The 21345-nt window shown below is 59.6% G+C and overlaps 2 protein-coding genes across 5 annotated transcripts in view; both read right to left on the reverse strand.

The window, feature by feature from the left end:
• Window positions 1–7467: 7467 nt before the first annotated feature.
• On the reverse strand, window positions 7468–12091 carry Castor1 (cytosolic arginine sensor for mTORC1 subunit 1). 3 transcript variants are annotated; one of them, XM_020180789.2, is made up of 9 exons: window positions 11824–12089; window positions 11198–11268; window positions 9960–10147; window positions 9747–9879; window positions 9363–9486; window positions 8550–8663; window positions 8328–8410; window positions 8146–8240; window positions 7468–7997 (listed from the first exon to the last, which is right to left on the reverse strand). In XM_020180789.2, the coding sequence occupies exons 1-9, from the start codon at window positions 11934–11936 to the stop codon at window positions 7893–7895; spliced, it is 1026 nt and encodes a 341-aa protein (XP_020036378.2). In that variant the 5' UTR covers window positions 11937–12089; the 3' UTR covers window positions 7468–7892. The 3 variants fall into 3 exon arrangements, with proteins under 3 accessions (XP_020036378.2, XP_073916995.1, XP_073916994.1); XM_074060894.1 differs by lacking the exon at window positions 11824–12089 and adding an exon at window positions 11495–11738; XM_074060893.1 differs by lacking the exon at window positions 11198–11268 and having other exon boundaries at window positions 11798–12091.
• A 1919-nt stretch (window positions 12092–14010) lies between these two features.
• The window catches only part of Tbc1d10a (TBC1 domain family member 10A), a 28139-nt gene continuing 20804 nt past the window's right edge, over window positions 14011–21345 (reverse strand). For both annotated transcript variants that reach the window (XM_020180787.2, XM_074060891.1), the window contains exons 3-9: window positions 20810–20917; window positions 17438–17544; window positions 16804–16918; window positions 16656–16721; window positions 15893–16082; window positions 15661–15815; window positions 14011–14834 (exon numbers count right to left, since the gene is read on the reverse strand). In XM_020180787.2, coding sequence (XP_020036376.1) covers window positions 14364–14834; window positions 15661–15815; window positions 15893–16082; window positions 16656–16721; window positions 16804–16918; window positions 17438–17544; window positions 20810–20917 — 1212 coding nt within the window. In that variant the 3' untranslated portion in view covers window positions 14011–14363. The remainder of the gene's footprint in view (window positions 14835–15660; window positions 15816–15892; window positions 16083–16655; window positions 16722–16803; window positions 16919–17437; window positions 17545–20809; window positions 20918–21345) is intronic.

The following is a 21345-nucleotide window of genomic DNA, read 5'->3' on the forward strand; positions in this document are numbered from 1 at the left end:
CCTGTGAAATGAAAAGCAGAAATGCATTCACCGGGGCGAATCTCTGGAGGAAAAGGAAAGATGAAACTAATTCCAAGTACCATTTCGGGGGGCGGGATGCGGGGGCACGGAGGAGACGGGGAAGCTGGGGCGGGGTGGGGGGGCCAGCCCTGCTGCGGTGACGGTTGGAGGCCAGGTTTCACTTTCTCTGAAAGATAGCGATCGTGGGTTGGCCCTGCCTTCTGAACATGAGAACCGAGGGGGCCTGCAGTCAGCCAACCTGCTGCTTCCCTGTGGGGGAAACTGAGGCCCAGGGGCACGGGTAGGCAAGGAGATGCCAGCACATCAAGCAAGCCCCTGGGAGGTGGGGAAAGGGGGCCGGGTAGGGCCGAGCGGCTCCATCTTGGAGAGCCTTTGGCATCTACAGAGCCCCAACGAGGAATGCAGGGAAAGTCTGATCAAGGCTGCTCTCCACGTCTGTCTACAGTGCCCACCACCACTCTTGTATTCATTCAACAAACATCGACTTGGCCGCACTCCACATCCAGGAGGCCGTTGTGCACTCTCCGCCCACTCCCTGCAGCCGCTGCCACCCCCATGGGCCACTTCTGGATTCTCAGCCTGAGAATGTCGCGTCTTTCCACTAAATACCTCATCCCCGGCCACCCCCGCCACGCTGGTTCCTAGGGTCCTGCCCAGGCTGGGATCCTTCTGCATTTTGTCACCCTGATGTCATGTCATTAACCTCAGGAAGGGCGGCTTGGGCTTTGATGAGGAGACGGAAGCTCTGAGAAGTCCAGGGGCTCTGGTCGGGCCAGCCAGCAGGGACGGTCCCTCCCTCTGTCCTGCGACTGACCGCCACACGGGGGGAGTTGTCCTGTCCCCTCGGTCTGAGGCCACCCTGACCCTGCAGACAGCTAAGAGAACTGAAAGCCAGGCACGGTGGCTCACGCCTGTAATCCCAGCTACTCGGGAGGCAGAGATCAGGAGGATGGCGGTTTGAGGCCAGCCCAGGCAAATAAAATGAGACCCCATCTCATAAAACGGGCTGGCGCAGTGGCTGAAGCCTCGCCCCTTGGCGTAAAGCCATCTTGAAGTCACCCACAGGTCTGTGTGTTGTCTGTGTCCTTCTCTCTCTCTTTTTGGTGGAGCTGGGATTTGAACTCAGGGCTTCCCGCTTACAAAGCAGGCGCTCTACCACGCGAGCCACGCCTCAGTCCATTTTGCTCTGGTTATTTTGGAGATGGCGCCTTGTGAACTGTTTGCCTGGGCTGGCCTCGAACCACCATCCTCCTGACCTCAGCCTCCCAAGTGGCTGGGATTACAGGCGTGAACTGCTGCTCCCGGCTTCCTTAGTCTCCCTTTTTTTTTAATAAGGACACTGGCCACATTGGATCAGGCGCCAATCAATGACCTTATTTTACCTTAAATGACCTCTTTCAAGGTCATTTTGAAAGGCTGCCACATCTGGGATGGTGTGAGTTAGGGCTTTATCCGCCTGCACTTGGGGGGCCCGTGACTCAACTTGCAAGGGGAAGAGGGCTGGGCGGCATGGGGTCCCCCACTTTCGGATGTACCGAAGGACAGGGAGCGGCCGGGAGGCACGGAGGCTGGCCTCACCACCATCCAGCGGAGGCATGAGGGAAGATGCGTCAGTGTTCTGGGTGAGGTCAGCGCCCAGTGACGTCCCTGTCGCCAGCAGGAAAAGCTTGCAACAGTCACAATAAGTCGGATCTCAACCACGGGGCCCAGGCTGTCCCCTCTTCCTGGGCCACGTCAGCCGGGCCCCGCGTGACTGGGAGAGGAAGAGGACCGGCCCGTTTCCTCAGAACTGCCTTTCCGGCCTCGCCGTGGGACCCTGCCCCTGTAGCTGCCAGGACAGGACCTGCCACGGCTGTGGGGACACAGCTCCACTGGGCACCGGGGACAGGGCCAGGTCAAGGTCCAGTCCTGGTTGCTTGCAAGGCCCGGGTCCTTGGTTCAGGCATGGCATCTTTCAGAGCCTCGTTTTCCCCTCCATAAAATGCAGTGACGTAAGCCGGGCGTGGAGACGCACGCCTGTAATCCCAGCACTCGGGAGGCTGAGTTTGAGGCCAGCCGGAGCCCCAGACAGACAGACAGACAGACAACGACGAGGGTTAGCAAGGGTGGAAAAATTGGATCTGCAGAATTTCACAAAAACTCCCTGGTAACGGGGCACCGGGGCTCACACCTGTAATCCCGGCTACCTGGGAGGCTGAGATCGGGAGGATCGAGGTTTGAGGCCAGCCCAGGCAAATAGCTCACCAGAGACCCCAACTCCAAAATATCCACAGCAGAGCACCTGCTTTGCAAGCACGAAGCCCTGAGTTCAAATCCCAGACCCAGGGAAGAAAGAAAGAGCGTCTGCCAATGGACTGAATAAACAAAACACAGCAGTGGAATATTAGTAAGTGACAAACAGGGACAAAGACTGGGGCGGGGCAGGGCAGGGCCAGGCGAAGACGTCCCAGGAAGGACTTGGTGGCGGGATCCCCTGGGCCCAGGGTGACCTCGTCGGCCCGCGGTTTATGTAACCCTGACTTTCCCAACCGCCCAACGCCACCCACTGACATAAGCAAGCGTGCGCCTCCGTCTGCCCCAGTGGCTGCTGGGGACATTTACCAGACGCCCGCTCGGGGTCAGGGCCGCTGAGTGAATAACAGTGACTGTCCACAATTCAGACACGGTTCGGACGCCATCAAATTTGCATGGCCCGGCCAGTGCGTCCCTCTGTGAAGCAGTTTTCACAGATGCACATTCTGTTTTATTCATTTGGTGGGACTGGGGTTTGAACTCAGGGCTTTGCATTTTCAAAGCAGGCGCTCTACCCCTCGAGCCGCTCCTCCAGTCCATTCTGCTCTGCTTATTTTGGAGATGGGGTCCCTTGAACTGTTTTGCCCAGGCTGGCCTCGAACCGTGATCTTCCACATCTCAGCCTCCCAACTCGCTGGGATTACAGGCGTGAGCACCGATGCCTGGACTAGAACTCCCGACAGGTGTGTTCTGGCAGCTTCTCCCAAAAGCACTCAGCTGTCCCGGCTGAGTTCCTAAGGAAATTGGGTTTCTGCCTCCTCAGCCTCGATTTCAAAGGCGCTGACTTTTTATAAAAACAAACAAAAAAAACCAAATTCAAAATCTGCCTTTTCGCGCAGTGTACATTGCAACACTTTCCCAGAAAGCTAACCGAAAAAGAGAAAGTCAAAGCATTTTCTCCCACTCGCTTTACAGAACTCGCTTCGCGCACAGATGACGCCGCCCACCCTCTGAAGAAAGATGGGCCGAGTACGGCAGCTCACACCTGCAATCCCAGCTGTGCTCCAGGCTGTAGCTATAGGACGAGTGAGGTCCTGGCTGGCCCTGGACCCCAAAAAATAACTGCAACCGAAAAGGCCTGGGGGGTCTGGCTTAAGTGGGAGAGCACCTGCCTAGCAGGTGGGGCCCCGAGTTCAAATCCCAGTGCCACCAATAGAAAGAAAGGAAGACAGAAAAAAAGCACGGACGACCCCTTTGCTGGACGCCCCTTCCTCGCCCCCTCCCACAGGAGGCCAGCCTGGCCTTCGAGGTCCCCAGGGTCCACAGTGCACCTGGGCCACCTCCAGCGCCAGGTCCCCTCTGGAGCGTGACCGGTCCCAGGGGACGAGGTGCTGGCCTCCTCTCTTTGCACACCGAGCTGGCTTTCCGGCCGCCCGCTCCCCGGGGCGGGCGGGGCAAAGAGGAAGGAAGTGCAGTGGGCATGGTGTCCTCGCTGGGCACCGGGCATGGGACGGCCGCTGCAGCCAAGGCCAGGCCTAGCCCCACAGAGACGGCGGAGAAGGCGGAGGAGGCCAGGTCCCCATGGGGCCGGGACACTGAGGACGGACTAACAGGGCTACTGACCCCCGCCCTGGACAGGTTGTGTCCCCTTCCGCCCCTCGGTGTCCTTGCAGACACCGAGGAGCCAATCCTGGAGCTCTGAGGGGGAGAGAAAGGCATTGCACTAATCCAGATTCAAAGGACCTTCTGGGGGCTATTTGAGGCCAGCTGGGACCAGGCCACCTTGTCCACAAATGCTGGGGACTCTGCAGTCTAGACAGCAGCGTTTAAGAGCTGACCGTTGGACACCATCCAAATGCCCTTCAAAAGATAACGTACAAACAAAACGTGGTCTATCTGTACAGCGGAGCATTACTAAGTCGTGAAAAAGAACGGCGTCCTGACACTCACGATTGTGCGTGAGCCTCGGGAACTTTAGGCTGAGGGAGAAAATAGATGCAAAAGCCAGATGCCGTATGGTGGCAATGCTTCCACCCAAGTGGGATCCCAAAGACCAGTGGGAGGAAGGGGGGTGGCCCTGAGTTCAAATGCCATATTGCTGAAATGCATAAGTAAAATGGCTATTTTGAGCCGGGCATGGTGGCACACACCTATAATTCCAGCACTCAGGAGACTGAGGCAGGAGGATCTCGAGTTCGAGGCCAGGCTGGGCTACACAGTAAGATTCCCATCCCCCAAAAAAGGAAAAGATAATTTTGTATTATGTGAATTTGCCCTTTATTAAAAAAAAAATTAAAGGTGAGGCTTAAAATCACAGCAGGGGTGGGGCGGGACGGGGTGGGGGGTTTGCCTGACAGGAAAGAGGACAAAAAAACCCCAAACCCAAAAGCACAGCAAACCCCAGGAAAACCAAGGGGCTGGAAGACAGCAAGGGAATAAGAGGGTGCTCTGACCTGCACAAGGAGTCAATCAACAAATCAGAGGACAAGGCCAGGCGCTCAGGACCGATCCGGTGACCTCCTGGACACGCAGCTCTTTGGCTTTGAGAGAGGGCAGGTGTGGGTGGCCAGAGACCTCGAGAGCAGGGAGGGAGGGGACACTGGGGACAATCGGGCTTGGTTCTGAGGCAGGAGAAGGGACAGAGACCAAGTAGGGAGCAGGACCCGGAGAGACTGAAGCCAGGGAGGACAGGGTGGCCAGAGGCACCAGTGACCCCATCCCCAGTGGTCGTGGGGTGCAGCCCCCGATCACGGAGAGGCCAAGGCCTGGGGGGGGGACATGGGAAGATTCGCACACAGAGCCAACGCAGCTGCCCTCGCACCCACACCCGGCCGGTCCAGGGTCAGACAGGGGCCGCGTCGGGCCTCGCGTGCCTGCCCACGCAGCTGTTGCCACCGGCAGCAGACACCCGGCCACCAACGCAGACAGCTGGCATTGCAGGGGATCTTGCAAAACCTTCCGGATCCCTCGGGGTGCAGCTGAACCGTCCCCTGCCCCCCAAGCCCAGGGGAAAACCCCGGAGGCTCCTGCCTGCGCCATGGCGGGTCTTCTTTTGGAATTCTGCCTCTGCTGTGCCCCGCTGTGTGACCCTGGGCAAGTGACTGCACCTCTCTGGTCTCGTTTCCACCTGTGTAAAAGGAGGACATCAAAAGCCTCTGCTGAACAATGGGGTGCACCCCTTGTCCCCCCGCACAGCCGAGGGCCCCAAGGAGAAGGGGGCCTTGGCAGCCTTGTACCCACACAGCCAGCCAGCTGCACACAGGCTCACTTCCCCTCGCCCTGTCCCCCTTTTCCTGTAGGGTCGGAGCATGGTCTCTTCTCACCCCTACAAAGATGTCACCTGTGTCACCACTTGGCACACACAGGACCCGGGGGACCCCCCAGGCTTCAGGTGAGGCCCTGACACCCTGAATTTCTGCTCCCACATCTTTGAGGAAGACGTAGGAGGTTCGCTTCCCCTGTATCGGGAGGAAGATCAGAAAGGGTGGAAACAAGGCCACTGTGTCGTCCGTCCCCCCAGTCCCCAGCCCCGGCCTGAGGTTTCCTCATTTCCCATCTCCACCCACTCAGGCCCACGTTCTCCCTGCAGAGGCTGGACGCCAGCTGCCCGCTGCTGGCCTGAGGACGCGCCATGGGCAGCCCCAGGTGGCAGGAGGACATGACCGCTCTGCCCGTGTCCCCAGGCAGGTGGGGGACCCCAGGCTGGGAGGCCCGGCGTGTGGCCGCATCACCAGTCCTGAGCCCAAGCCCAGGCCCAGACTGACCCCCTCGGACCCCACGGTGGGACACGCAGTGGGTCTCAGCTCAGCCTGGGAAAGGGTGAGGCCTGGCCCAGAGCATCGGGCTTGGGTACGATCCAGGGTCACAGCCCTGGAAGATGTCCCTTCTGAGTGTCCCTGGGGCTCCTCTAAGCCGGGTGGCCAAGTCTCAGCCTTCCCACGGTGACCGGGCCTTCTGACCCCAAGGAGCCCGACATCCTATTGCTAAAAGGCACTCAGGTGTGTGGCAGCGACACAGAGGGACGTGGACATCCGGGGGCGGTGTGCCCACCGGTGCCCACGGGGGCCTGCTGTGACCCCTGACCCACACAAGTCCATGGCAGCCACCCAAACCGCCTGAAGCCAGGCTGAGACCTGGTTTCTGGGGCCCTTCAAAAGTCAGGGTGACGGAAACACCCAAAGCAGAGTGGCTCCCCAGGCTGGACCCGGGGCCAAGGAGCCCCCAGCCACAGAACCGGCCCCCCAAGACCCCGATTTCACAGCCCCGGCCTCCCAAGCCAGCGCCCACACCGGGTCCTCCAGGGACAGAAACCAGGACTTCCCCGGCCCCCTCCCTCCCAGGGCTCCTGAACGGGCTGCCTCCTGGGTCTCCAGGCACGTGGGGAAACTGAGGCTGAAGGGAAGGCACGGCCCCGGTGTCCGCCACTCACTCACCGGGTCAGGGCTGTGCTCTTGTGAGCCTCATGTCCAGTCCACACCTCCGCCTTGGGGTCCCCAGGGCCAGGGTGGGCGTCCTGCCAGAGGCCTGGCCCCTGATCTGGCTTTTCTGGGGAGTCACCACAATCTTGGATACACAGAAGTCACGCCCTTCTTCCCCTCGCGAGCACGGGCGGGTCTGGGCTGAGGGCACCCGATAACGTCCTCCGGGCCTCTGGGGTCCCCCACTGGGCTCTGTGGGATTCCGAGCCTAGCCGAATGGTAGGCAGCCCCCATGGAGGAAAACCTAGGCCCAGGCACACAACCCAGAGGACAGAGCAGCCTCCAGGTGGCCTGGGCCCTGTCCTGTCCTCCCAGCCTCAGTTCCGAGAGGCCTGGTGTGTGGGGCCACCACGACTCTTGAGGACAAGAAACTGATTTCTTCACAGGACGGGCAGGCAGAACTCAGGCGAGGTGCAATAGAAAGCAGGCAGCGGCTTGGGAGGCAGGGAACTCCCTGGGTTCCCTAGGAGACCCCCAGGCTGAAGGGTCCAGGAGACTCTCTGTCCACGTCCAGAGCCACCTGGGTTGTTTTGGAAGGCCAGACTTTGTGACAGACAGCCCTGGGTGGGGGCCATGTGACCCTGGCTAAGTGACACGTAGCTCTGGATGCTTCATTTCCTCATCTGCAATGTGGGGGAGCCCCGAGCCAGCAGACCAGGTCCCCAGACAGAGGGACGCGAGGCCGAGCCACAGCTGAGACGAACCCAGAGGTGACCCAAGGACACAGCCCAGCCCGACCAATATAACGTTCTTTATTAACAGTTGATTTAAAAAAAAAAAAAAGATGTAAAAATACTTTTTTGGGGGATCCCCGGGATTCGGGGAGGTCAGGCACTGTCCGTCAGAAGTCACCTGGTCAGCGAGGTGACCAGCCGGACCTGACAGACTATCAGAGCCCTGCCCGGGGGGGGGGGGCAGCTGACCCCAGCGGGGCGACATGGGGCCAGGCCAGGCCTCGGTCAGGGACTGTGCTGAGGCCACCCGGGGAGTGACGGTGGGGGGCTGAGCCCCCCAAGCACCAGGTCCCCTGCGTGGGCAGAGCCACAGTGGAACTGACGCCTTCTGCTGCACCGGGGGCTGCAGGCGCGTGTCCCCACACAGCTGGCACAGACACGGGGGCCCCGGCAGGCACGGGGGGCTCATCCCGGCTGGGGAGGCAGCTTAGAGAACTCTCTGGAAGCCCAGCGATGACGGGCAGCCTGCTCTGCTCCCCAAGTCCCTCTGCTGGAGGACTTCAACGACACTGCTGATGCCATCCTCGGGCACCTAGGGCCAGGTGGGGGACAGAGAGGGGTCAGGGCTGAGTCCAGCCAGGGCTGCTCAACTTGGCTGCCCATCTGGAACCACCTCCCTCACCCCCCACTCTCCTGGGCCTCAGTTTACCCCCGAGGCCCCAGCCCAGCGCACTGCTCACCAGAGCGTGGTCGAAGTTGAACGTGCTGATGTAATACGCAGAGACGTCAGCGGTGGCCAGGGGACCCGCGATCTGAGCCACGATCCCACACTCATCTGAGTTGAGCAAGATGCCTGTGGTCACCCCGGCCACTGTGGTCACCCCACAGTCCCCCCCTTGCCCCTGCAGGAAGCGGCTCTCACCGAAGCCCAGGGGCTGTCCACCAATGCGAACCATCCTCCACAGCTCGCCCGACGAGCTGGTCAGCAGAAGGTCACTGGGGAACCTGGGAGGGCAGGTGGGTGGCAGTGGGCAGGGCCCCCCCATTCCTGCCCTGCTGACCTCGGGGCCTGGCACCCTGCCTCCTCCATCCCTGGGGCTGACTTAGGGTCGGTGTCTCCCGTCCCCCACCCAGGGCCCCATACTTCTTCTGCGTCTCTGCGTCCATGACGATGGAGATGTAGCCCTCGATGAGGGAGAAAGCAAAGAACGGAATGGAGCTGGGTTCAGGACCATCAGACACCGTCTCCTTGGGGGCACTGGGGACGGACAGCAGAATCAAGGGCTCCGCTGGGAACGTCACCCATTCCTCCCAGCCATCAGACCCCAGGGAAGGGGCTGGCATAGGTGGCCCTGGGCAGCCCTCCCAGCTCTGCTTCCTGTCTCTTCTTAAAGAACAAGTCAGAACGGTAAGCCTGGCCAGGTGCAGTGGCTCCCGCCTGTAATCCCAGCGACGCAGAAGGCAGAGCTCAGGAGGATCGAGGGTCAAAGTCAGCCTGGGGAAAAAGTTTGCGAGACCCGATCTCGAAAAAAACGCTTCACAGAAGTGGGTTGGCTGAGTGGCTCCAGTGGTAGAGCGCCTGCCCAGCAACCGTGAGGCCCTGAGTTCAATCCCCAGTGCTGCCGTTAAAAAAAAAAAAAAAGTTACTTGAAGATAACTTTCTCCTTATTCAAGACCTAAGGAGAGATGAGGAGAGATACACTAACAACAGCAATAAGAATAAAAAAAGAACAAGGAGTCCCACTCATGCCAAAAAGTAAAGGACTCTGGGATAGAGGGATCTGATGCACAGAGACACCTCCAGCTCCTCCGGCTCATCAGGACCGTCCTGTGACATCAGCGCAGGTGTCACCCTGTGCAGGGACCCACAGGGCAGGGCCCAGGGCAGACGGATGAAGTGGGGCTCAGGGTGGGAAACACTGGGGTGGAGGCAGGGACCACGTGCAACCTGGCCCACCTGTGCGAGTAGAAGATGACGTCGATGAGGGTGGTGGCAATGGATGGCAGCGTCTCGGGGTCCAGCGTGAGGACACAGAAGCGGTTCTGCGGGCTCTGAATGGGATGCACTGTGGGGCTGGGCCCTGCTCGGGATGGATGGACGGTGGCCACAGGTGAAAAGGCATCTGTGGGCTGGGGCGACCCCTAGTGGCCGGCTGGAGGAAGCGTCCGGGAGGGGCGTGGCTTGGGGCGGGGCCTGGGCGTGGCTTGTGCGAGCGGGGGCGGGGCCTGAGTCCTGCTCTCCAGGAACCACGTGGGAGACATCAGCGTCCGCCGCCGGCTTCCCACCCGCACCGGGGAGAGCCAGGGGGAAGGAGGGGGTGCGGTGGGGGGCAGACCTCACCATGCTGGGCGCGGGGAAAGCCATTGCTGGAATCTTCCCTGACAACCGGCACAGGCTCCCCGCCCACTTCGCGGTAAATGTCAAACTCCTGGGCCAGGGTGTGGATCACCACCGACAGGTCCTGCTCCCGCACCTGGGCCACGGGCAGGTGACTCATCCCGCGGGTCCCTGAGGCGCCCTAACCCACCTGCTCAGGTACCTGCAGAGACTCACCAGGATGAAGTCCGTCTGGTACGTGGACAGCATCAGCACCGACACGTGGTGCTCGGCCAGCGGCGTGATGACCGAGCGCGCGATCCTGGTGACCCCAGCCGTCTGCACGGCCGCGCCGCTGTGAGATGACACGTTCATCACCAGCCACGTGGCCTCTGCCACTTGCAGGAACTCAGATGGGGGCAGCTCTATAGGCAGAAGGCGCGTGCCTGGTTCGGCTCCGGCCCCTGCCTCACTCAGCCTCAGTTTCCCTATCTGTGCCTTGGATGGTTCTAGCAAGGGCAGATCTGGAGGCTGGGGCTGTTGCTCTGGAAGTCTATATTTATGCAAAAACTGAGAAACGCTTCAGGAGCTGGTGGGCTGGGGGCTGAGCCTTCCGTAAGGATCAGAGCTCCAAAAGTCAGAACTGGGTTCAAACCCTAGCTTTGCCATTTGTTGCCATTTGCTTTGCGGCCTGATGTGGGGCTCAGTGTCCTTGTCTCTAAAATGGGAGACAATTCCTCCTGACTGGTGTGTGGGTTGACTTTACACCACAGGGCACCACTAGGGGCCGCAAGCACATCGGGTTGGCCAGGGAATGCTACTTCCCAGCTGTACAAACAGGGAAATTAAGGCCCGAGGTTGGGGGAGGGTGATAGGCCAACCTCCAGTTGGCTGGACTGAGACTCCCGGCCTGTGAGGGCGAACGGGGCCAGGCAGGAGCTCCAGGGCCCAGGGAGGGACCAGGCTCAGTCCAGTCCTGAGCAGGGACAAGGGCCAGGGTGGCTGCTGTTAGCCCAAGCACAGCCAGGAGGCCCCCAGGACCCTGCTCTGGGATAGCTGCCTGCTCCCGCATTCCTTCCCCAACCCTCAGACTCCTGGAGTTCCCAGACCAGCAGGGGAGGAGCTGACCCTCACCGGGGAGATAAAGTCTTAAGAGGAAACAATGTCGGGGTGGGGGACTTTTAAAAAACCACAGGACTCCCCAACTCTTGCTTGAAACTGTAACCGAAGCCCCCTCCCTTACACCAGTCCCGTATGGCTTTTAAGTTTCTCAAGCCCTCATAAGATCCTGTTAAATCACCACCATAATTATACCCATTTTACATAAGAGGAAACAGCTCAGAGAGGGGGCGTGATTTGCTCAAGGGCACACAGCCAGTGAGTGGCGGATTCGAACCCAGATCCACCAGCGTCTTGGGGACAATGGATCCTGGCATGTGTTGAGAATTCTGAGAGCACAAGAGACCAGCCCCCACCTTTAAAGCCCTCCTCGTCCACCATGAGCGTGTAATCCTCGGGGGTCTCGGTCAGGCTGAAGAACTTGCACCTGGTTGGGGGCAGGGAGGCTCTTCAGCCTGGAGTGAATTCCCGGGGGGAAGGGAAGAGGGCGCGTGGACTTCGATCCATCCTCCCTTAAAGGACACCTCTCCTCCTCCGCGTCCAGACCCGTCCCAGACCCCAATTTCCTCCCCGAAGCAATGGGGTGTGGGCTCCGTCTCCGGATCGCCAGACCCCTCGGGGAGTCCCCATTCCAGGAGGGAGGACAGGCTCACCCCGTGGCGACAGCCCAAGGGGCGTCGGACCTTGACCCTCCAGGTCAGCCCCTCTAACCCGATGGGAGGCGTCTGGAAGGAGCTCCCCGCAGTGACCAGGGAGGACTGTCCCCCCACTTTATCGCCCACCCCAGGCTGTCTGCGCCTGGACCGGGGCCTGGGAGGGGACCTCGGGGGCCGGATAGGCGGCGTCCCAGGAAGGGTAGGCCCAGGCCGGATGGCGGCCGGAGGGGCAAAGCCTCCCCACCCGCTGTCCCCCGCCTGGCGACAACCCTCTTCGTCCGACCCCGGCCCCACCCCCACCTGCGCCTCCGAACCCGGGCGCGCACCGGCTGCGGCGGGGCAGGAAGAGCAGCTTGATGAGCGGGTGGGTGTAGAGCCAGAGGCCGGGGCGGGCGAGGCTCAGAACCCGCACCCGGTGCTCTAGGATGTGCAGCTCCATCGCGGCTCGCGCGGCCCCGGCCCCGCCACCAGCTACACTCAGGCCGGAGGCGGGGCGGCGGGGGTGGCGCCCCGGGCTTAAAGGAGCCGCCGTACGGACGGGATCCACGCCGCCCGCTACGACGCGGACCCGCCCAGCCCGGCGTCCAGCCCGGCGTCCCGCTCCTGGATGGCCACGCCCTGCGAGTCTCGCGGTCCGGGCCATGTGGCCACGCCCCCTTCCCACACGTCACTCCGTTCCGTCCAATCCGCGGAGCCCCACCCCAGATGGCTCCACCCCCCTGTTCCTGGCTCGGGAATTACCGTCTGGCCCCACCTCCCCTCTGAGCCCTCAGGCCACGCCCCCGCTCCAGGCTCCGCCCTTTCCGCAGGACGACTGCCACTCTGGGTTTGGGAGCGCGCAGGAAGCACGGGGTCGTTTCCACCCATCAGTCACATACGTGGGCATTATGAATGAGGCCTTTAGGACTCAGCGGGTCGAGCCGCTGAAACCTAGCTTAGGAGGTCCTGTTTACGTCCCGCAAGCCCCAGAGTTGAAGGCGCCCCACTGGGGACACAGAGATAAAGAGTCCTAGCCACCTCCAAGCAGCATACTGTAGGGTCACCCGCAAACCAAGCGCGTCTGGGCTAGGGATGCCAGGGGCCCAGGCAGTTGGGCCTTTGGAGAGGCCTGTAGCCATTAGCAGAACACACCTGGCCTAAGCATGTCTGAATTTGCTTCTGGCCTGAGGAGGTCCCAAGCACTGGCAGACACCCCAGATCTCACCTGATCAGGCTTGTGCAGGTCTAAGAAGACCCCAAGGCTGAGCAGGTAGCAGCAAGTTGGCTCCAAGGCCAGGCCAATCCCACTCCAGGGGACACCCGTCTGGCCCAAGTACTCTCAGGCCTCAGACCTGAGGTTTTGAGTCCAGTAGGTCAAGGCAGGGCCTCATGCCTGGTTGGGACCCAACAGGCCTGCGCCACGGGCAGATGGAAGCCAGGCTAGGCTTCTGCCCTGGCCTCTCAGGATGGGGGTGCTCCCATGGAACTCTGCAGCACATCCTGACCTGTTCCCTGGAGGGCTGGGGGCAGTGCTTCTGAGGCTGAGCCCATGTCACCCACGGCAGGTGCACATGGGGTGGGGGGACTAAAAGACGAAGGGACAGGAGGCAGGAAGTGGCTGGTCTATCCTGAGTCTCCCATGGCCGTCCACCTCCTCTAGCCTCAGTATCCTCAGCTGTATCAGGACAAGAAGTTCCAGACCCAGGCACTGTCTGAAAGCTCCCAGAGAGGCTCTGCTCCTCCCTCTGTCCCCTCCCGCGATGGCCTAGCCCAGGCTTGGTCTTCTGCCAGGAACAGCCGCTATTGTTTGACTGGAAAAGCTGCTTCCTCAGCAGAAGGGGGGGCCTCTCCCAGGGACACCCTGTTCTCACCCTTGCCAGGCATCAGGTTGTGACCAAGCGCCTGCCTGGCCCATTGGTGGCAGTCAGGTCACCTGGAACCCTGGTCAGGAGCGGGAGCTTGAGCAAGGCTCTGGGTGCAGAGTAGCTCTGCTTGGGGCGAGAGCTGAGTCCTTTCCTACTGGGCTCCTGTCTCCTACCTGTCAGGCATAAGCAGCGCAGCCTGGGCATTTTAGCAAGCATCCAGACTTCTCCCCTCACCCATTCCCCTCTGATGGAGGACACTCATGGTGCCTCACCCCTGGTGCCAGGAATGCTCAGAAGCTACTTGGGGCCTAAGTGACATCAGGCCTGGCTTTGGACAGGGAAGGGCCTAAAGCCACCTCTGTAGGGAGCCCTCCCCCTTGGTAAAGTGTATGGACCAAGGCCCAGGAGTCATGCCCTGCTCTGCCCCAGTGCTGAGCTCCTGTCCCGGCATCCCTCACCCATGGCAGAGGGTACACAAAGGGGCAGCAGAGATGGAGGAGGGAACATGGGGGCTGGCTCTGGATTTGCACAACTCCTCTGCCAAAGGTACTTCTCCGAGAAGCTCCTGCTGGGCTGGGGGCCCAGTGTGTGGGGCTCTGCAGGGCACGGCAAAAAGGTGCTGAGTACCAGGGTGGTACCCCATCCCGGTCCCTAGCTGCACTCCAGCTCTCTACACAATTCTGTTTATTTCTGTACAAAACCATGTTTCTATTTTACATAAAAATCACCCCGCTGCTCCCCTCATGCCGGTACCCTTGCCCTGGGGGAGCATCCTCCAGGAGGAGAGGCTAAGTGAGGCCCCACTCAGTTGGCCCTAGCTTCTGCCTGCACTGACTGGGCCAGCCCGAACTCCACGCCAGAGAAAATAAATAAGGAGACTCAGGCAGAATCTACTAGGCCAGCCAGACCCTGTCCCGGCCAGCAGCCAAGCGGTCGGGCCCTTGGTGAGCAGACCCTGGAGTGTCATCTTCGAACCATGTAGCTGTGTGGAGACCTCGCCCTGGAGGCCTGAGCTGCCAGGGTTACAAGTAGGTGTCCTCGCTCTCCTGGGAGGTCAGGCTCTCCTGGGAGTGGTGGTGGGTCAGGTCCTGAGGAGAGGAGCCCTGGGGGGCTGGGTCCTGGGAAACCGTGTCTGTTGGGACCACATCCTGTGGAGGACATGCGTCTCCTGCAGCAGTCACCACCGTGGCTTGACTGGGGGCCAGGGACTTGTCCAGTTCCCCACTCGCCTTTGTCCGCTTCCGCTGCTCCTTCTGGACCTGCTTGGGTGGCCTGGCTTTGGATTCAGGGAGAAGTACATCTGGGGGCAGGCGGATCGATGGTGAGGGTTGCAGGGTGGGTCGGGGGCCGGGCTCTGCATCCAGGATGGCCTTGGCGCCATGCAGCCTGGGTGGGGAGCGACACTGCAGCTCACCCCGGGTCTCCTGCCAGCGTCGCAGCTGGATGAGGTGCTCACGCTCGATCTGGCGCTCTGTCACCGGCAACTCTACCACCTGTGGGAGAAAGGAGGAGCAGATGAGCACCACGACACCATTTCCTTCTGCCCCAAGCCTGGACCCATCTCTTTCGCAGCATGCCCAGCTCTGGCTGCTAATGGCTGACCCAGGAAGGGGGCCAATCTGAGGTCAGAGTCGTAGAGCTCAATGCCAGGGGAGCTGGACACATAAGGCCAACTGCTCATTGCTCACAAGTTCATTAGCTTTATGTACTGGGCAGGAGTGGTAAGGCTCAGACAGGTCACTACCTGCTGTCAGCCCACGTGCCCCCGCTGCCCAGGGCAACCTGACTGCCTAGGCTCAAATTCCAACTCCTCCACTTCCTGGCTGGTGTGGAGGTGGGGGTGGTCCTGCCTCTGTGAGCCTTCATTCCTAGTGTGAAAATAGGGATATTTCCTAATTTCCTAATCCTTAGCAACTACTGGAGAAGCAAGTGCAAAATGGCCTTCTGGGGGCTGGGGATTTACCTCAGTGGAAGAGTGCTTGCCTGGCAAGTGCAAGGCCCTGAGTTCCCTCCCCAGCACCAGAAAAAAAAAAATGGCCTTCTGCTTCAGCCCTGTCCCCAGCCTGACCACTGCCCTACCCACAGAAGCTCATATGGCTCCTGAGAGGTAGCCGCCAAAAAGGAAAAAAGAGAGGTTACAGGTTGCAGTGTGTCTTTGCTCCAAGTGGCTTAGACAGGAAGGCGCTGCAAACTTAGGTCTGTCTACACCCCACGCTCCTCATCCAACCAGGAGGGTGAGGCCCACTTACTTGGGAACCCTCCACAGGCATCCCACCAGCTCCCCTCCCCAATGTGGCCAGCCACGGATGTGGGCCGCACCTCCTGGACCAGGAAGGCCTCCTGCGTGATCTTGGGGCTGAGGCTCCGCAGCTGCTCAATGGTCTCGTACTGGCCCTGGCAGGCTTTGAGCTTCTCGGGGGAGCCCAGCGCATGCTTCAGCAGCACAAGCCCCACCCGGAAGATGATCTTGACTCCTGCGTGGGGGACGGGCGGTGAGTGCAAGCAGGCCTTTGGGGTTCTCTGGCACCCCCACCCCAGCCCAGCCCAGCACCTTCACAGAAAAACATGTCCCAGACACGCAGCACGGAGCTCCAGGGCAGGGTGCGGGCGAAGGCGCACATGAACCACTCGGTCATGTACAGCAGGGGGTCGATCTTCTGCCGACTGAGGTGCTTGTGAGCCATGGGGGATACCTTCTGCAGCAGCGAGAACAGGATCTCCCCGTCCAGCTGGATTGCCTCCTGGGACATTGAAGCCACAGGCCTTGGCCAGGGCCCACAGGGGCCCCTAGCACCAGCAGACATTCATTTATTCACCCGATGGCTGCTGCCTGCAGGGTGCCAGCCTCTGCAGGGGGCGGGGAGGGGGGCTGGGATACAGCGATGAGCAAACTAGACTCAGCTGATCCCCCTCTTGGAGCTTAGGGTGAAAGGGGGCCCATGAGTAGAGACTGGGGCAGATGGGGTCAAGCACCCCAGACATGGCAGGAACAAGAGTGCTCAGCAAGCACAAGCTGGCGGTCCACCTGTCAGGGTCAAGGAAGCTCCTGAGGCTGAAAGCTGGAGGAGGAGGAGGAGTTTTCAGGGGAAGGAGAATGGAATAGAGCTGCAGGCAGAGGTTGAATGAGCCCAGGCCAAGGCAGGGTGGGGAGGAGTTTCCATCCTACCAAGTGGCCAGAGTGGCTGGAGGCACAGAGGGAGGCAAGTGTGTGACTGATGGAGATCTGACCCCAATAAGCTCTGGGACTCCAGCATGGAGTGGGTGCAGAGAGAAGGCGTCCTTCGGGGTGGGTTCAAGGCCAGGCAAGCACTCACCAGTTTCTCACTGTAGTAGCCAGGCAGGTACTTCTCGCAGATCTGTACCAGACACCAGAAGGCTTGCTATGGGCGACAGAGATGTGAGGCCTTGTGGCTGGGGACGGTCCCTGCACCCCATCCCACCCCTGCCCAGGGCTGGAGGTACCTCAGCAGGCATGTGCATGAGGAGTACAGCAGCGATGGGTGCCTGAGCCTGGCAGTAGCCCTCCTCTGGCCGGTACAGAGTGTAGGCCTTCAGTACGCGGAACAGGTCCTGCTGGCTGAGGAGAGGCCAATGGAGCAGTGATGACAGGTGTGACTGCTGCCCCATCGCCTCACCTGTGCCCCAGAGTCTGCCCTCCCCTGGTGACCTGCTTGTGGTCACCAAAAGGCCAGTCTCCCATGGCAGCACGTGGACTCTCACACGATCAGGTGAGGACAGGGGTCCCTCACTGGGCAGCTTTGTCCCAGGCTACGTCCATCTAGGTCTCCTTGCCCAGCATGTCTTTCCCCTCCTGCATATTCTCTGCTCAACCACCCCCCTCTCACTCACTCTGTCCTTGGCAAAAGCCTGTTTCTAGAAGGCCAGGCTGAGTAAGCACCAGCAGGTCGGAGAGTAAATGAAAGCTGCACCAGGTGCCAAAAGAGATGCTAAGAGCACCACCAAATGCAAACCAAAAAGGCAAACACAGCTGAACTTTGCACACCTGACTTCTGGTCCCCTGGGTTACCCCCAAACTCACTGCATCTCCTCTTCCTCCTGAAGGACAGGACCTAGAGCCACTGCCCAGTCTACTCACCCGTGGCCCCCTCGGGACACAAACATCTCATGGAAAGGGAACTGCCGGTGCAGATCACGCTCAATCACATCCAGCCACTTGGGGTCCCCAGGAGACACGTCCAGCTCCTAAAACCAAGGGCAAGGGTACATACCAGGGGTTAAGGAGGGCAGCGGGAGGCATCCCGCAGGACACGGCTGTCCCATGTATCAGATGAACCCGCCAACCAATCCCATCATGGGACCAGGCCTTCCCAAAGACAGGTGAGGAAGCTGAAAAGGAGTGGGGAAAGCAGAACCCTGGAAAGCTGAGAGGTGATCCTAGCTCAAGAAGACCCACGTGAGTAAGACCGTCCATTGCCTGTGGCTGGAATCACCCTGTTCACAGATGAGGTAACGGGGTGGGGGAGGTGACATCAAAGTCCCATATCCAAGGCTTTGTGGCTAGCAAAGTGGAGCTGGAACTATGACTCAGAGACACCAAGCCTAGCTCCTCTGCTGCCTGCCTCCCTCGTGTAGGTAGTGTCACCTATTCAAGAAGGGGTGTGTGTGATTTTCACAGAGCGTGGCCTGGAAGGACATGACATCTGTCAAATCATGAGCTTCAGATGATTTTCTGGATGCTAAGGTTTCCACAAAGTTCTACTTTCTTCTTTGAACTTCTGGGAACAGCTTAGCATGGGTGCCTTTATAGAAACAAAGCTATCAGCAGGAAAAACGGTTTCTTGGTCGTGTGAAATGTCTCTATCATGGCCTGCATGTCGATTACATGGATGTGTATTACTTGTCAAAGCTCACTGAATTGCACACTTGAGCTTTGTTTGCTTGACTCTGAAAATTCTTACCTCGGTTTTTAGAAAAGAAAGATACACAGGAAGGAAACCCAGAAGGCTGAGCAGGAAGCCCAGGACAGCATCAGGGAAGGGTCTGGGGCAGGAGGCAATCCCCCACCCCAGCAACCATTCCACATCAGCATGCACCTGTGCCAGCCCTGGCTCCAGGTGACCTCGTTGGAGGGCTTAGATCTTGACACTGGACTGAAAGCACCTAGGGCGCCAGGAGCTTGACTGGAGAAGAAAGGTTGGTGGAGTGCTCAGGCTGGAGGGTGGAGGGTGGAGGGTGGAGGAAGGGACTAGGGTGCGTGCAGTGGAGGGAGTGGTATCAGCCTCTGAAGCCCCATGAACCCTCAAGTTGGGGCCTGCGTGTGTCCTTCGAGTCCCTGTCTGAGCACAATGGACTTTTTTCTATGAAGAGAAGGGGGCCCGACAAGTTCTCCTGGTGGTTCCCATGAGGTACACAAGTCTGAGAACCCCAAAAGTCAGTCAGCTCCCACAATTTGTTCATCTGACACCTCGGCAGCCCAAGGTATCTGACCACTGGTGAAGAAGGGAGAGGGGTAGCTGCAGGGTCTGTGGGAGAAAGGGTGCTGGGCGCCAAAGGCAGGTGCAGCTGCTGGGAGATAAGGTGGCGCCATAATAAGGCAAAGCAGGAGAGGGAAACCGGACAGGAAGGTCCTGCCTGCCCAAGGGAGGAGGAAGAAATAGCAAGTGCCGGATGAAACAGAGCCACCAGGGCCTGCAGAGCTACGGTGGTCAGGTGCCTGGGCCATGGTAGGAATTGGAGGCCCCTGGAGCACAGGAACAGGTACACATTACCACATTGCATCCTCAGTCACAGCACAGAGCCTCCATCCCTGTCTGCTTCCTCTGGATCGCCCAGAGGCAAAGTCCTTCCAAAGAATCTTAGGGCTCCCAGGACTGTCATGGGGACCCACTTCTCAGCCTCAGGGCATTGAGAAGGCCTTGTGTGTGTGTGTGTGTGTGGTACTGGGGCTTGAACTCACGGCCTACACCTTGAGCCACTCCACCATCCCTTTCTTGCAAAGGGTTTTTCAAGATAGGGTCTTGCAGAACCTGGGCTGCCTGGGCTGGCTTCAAACTGCGATCCTCTTGATCTCTGCCTCCTGAGTAGCTAGGATTACAGGTGTGAGCCACCGGCCCTGGCGAGAAGGCCTTTCTAATGTCAAATATTCCTCCCTGCACAAGCAACCTTCCAGACGACATGACGGTGGCCAAGACCTTGCTAGATGCACCACTCTACACACACGTGCACGGAGTGTCAAGCTCTGCTGCACACCCTGCAGACACACTCACACCTGCTGGCCAGTGCACCCAGGAGGCTGGCCAGGCCACCCACCCACATGCTCGCTCTTGTGCCTGAGCTCTGGAAGCTGACCTAAACTAAGGACTTGGAGTAGGACTCTGATCCCTGTGCTCTCACTCTACCCACGATGCAGCCCCTTGGATGGAGGAGATGTAGCCTCTAGGAGAAAGACTCTGGAGTGGAGGGGCAGCTCAAGCTGGTGCTTTGTGGAACATCCAATCACCCAGATTTCTAGCTGCCCTTAGCCATATCCTGTACAACCCCCCTACCCCCAGAACCAAGGGCTGCCAGCAAATAGCTCTCGCTCCCTCTAGGTCAATGCAGAAACTCTAGGCTGCCCTGCCCTGACCGCCCCCACCTTCTCAGAGAACAGGTCTGACCAGACTGGAGTGTTCACTGAAGCACGAAAGATATCAACAAAAGACCTGGTGGCTGGCAGTTCTGTCTCACTGCCTGTCATCAGTCCCAAGGGCCTGGGAGAAACCCTGATGCCTGGGGCCAAGCCTGGCAGGTAAGCTGGGGCAACCCCGGGGATACCACTGCCTCTGCAGAGCTCCCCAGGGGAGCAGGCCAGGGGGAGCTGCCCAGCTCAGTGAGTGGAGGGTGCAATGTCCTCGCCAGTCGTCAGGTCAGGGCAGCAGGATTTGGGTGGGCAGAAGGAGTCATGGCTGCAGAGGGCTCTCCATCTGCCCACCAAATGGCTTTCTGATCCCTGAGGACAGGGGTTTGGCTCTGCTAGCCTAACACTGACAGACTCTTATGCAATTCAGGTAGACATCCTGGCGTGGAAACAGGAGACAGAGCCAAGGATGGAAGCCAGGCAGTGTCAAGGGTCTTATGTTCCTGCTGAACAAATCCCTCAAGCCCAGAGCATAGGCCCGAGGCAGTCAGGAAAGTAGTCTAGGGCCCCTCTTCCTCAGGAGGAGAGCAGTAACGAAGTGCTCTTGGCCTGAGAAAACAAACCTGAGTGGCTGTTGACAGAAAGAGTTAGAAGGGGAGTGGCAGATCTGTCAGTCCAGCTCAGGCTGGAGGCTCAGAGGAGCTGAGCCTCCAGGAGTCACAGGTCTCCAAGACTGGGCCAATGTGGCCTGCTGGGTAGTTGAGCCTGTGACTGAAGATTCCATTGGTCGCGGTCCTGCCTAGGTCCAGAGAGCACTGGGGGATGGCTGCCAAGGGAAGATATGCAGCCCCGACACAGCAGGAAGGGTGGGGGGAAGGAAGAGAAACTCACGTCAAACTTTCCAGGGTTCTGCTGTAGCTTCACCTTGCCTCCTGACAGGTACTGCCAAGCCCGGCCCCGCAGAGAAGGCGGGATGCCCTTCTGACAGCGCAGACGGATCTGAAAGACAATAGGACAGCTGTGTCCATGCATCCACCCCGGGAGCTTCTTGGGCTAGGCCCCTCTGCCCGGGCTTGGAGGGAGAACAGAGGACTTTCCTACTTTTGCTACAATACACCTGTGGTGCAGGCAGAAGGACTGCAGTCAGACATGCTGCCGGCTGATGAAGGCAGAGTACACATCCCCTGGTCTGGTGACAACACAGGCATTCCTGAGGTCTGCCACAGAATTCTGGACCCCCCAAAACTATAGTCATCCCTCAGTATCTGTGGGGGATTGGTTCCAGAATGCCCTGTGGACACCAAATTGTTGATGCTCAAATTCCTAACAGAAGAGGGAGTAGTATTTGCATAGGATCTGTATACATCTTCCCATACACTTAAAATCATTATTCATTTGCAATACCTAACACGGTGCAAATGTTCTGT

Source organism: Castor canadensis, chromosome 18 (genome assembly GCF_047511655.1).
Source record: "Castor canadensis chromosome 18, mCasCan1.hap1v2, whole genome shotgun sequence".
NCBI lineage: Eukaryota > Metazoa > Chordata > Mammalia > Rodentia > Castoridae > Castor > Castor canadensis.

Excerpts from the sequence above, each read along its gene's own strand:
- Castor1 (XM_020180789.2), bottom strand. The coding sequence starts at position 11,936 with ATGGAGCTGCACATCCTAGAGCACCGGGTGCGGGTTCTGAGCCTCGCC. Across the intron at positions 11,269-11,823 it reads TTCCTGCCCCGCCGCAGCCG|GTGCAAGTTCTTCAGCCTGA; the intron begins GTGCGCGCCCGG and ends GCCCCCAACCAG. Across the intron at positions 10,148-11,197 it reads GGACGAGGAGGGCTTTAAAG|AGCTGCCCCCATCTGAGTTC; the intron begins GTGGGGGCTGGT and ends TTCTGCCTATAG.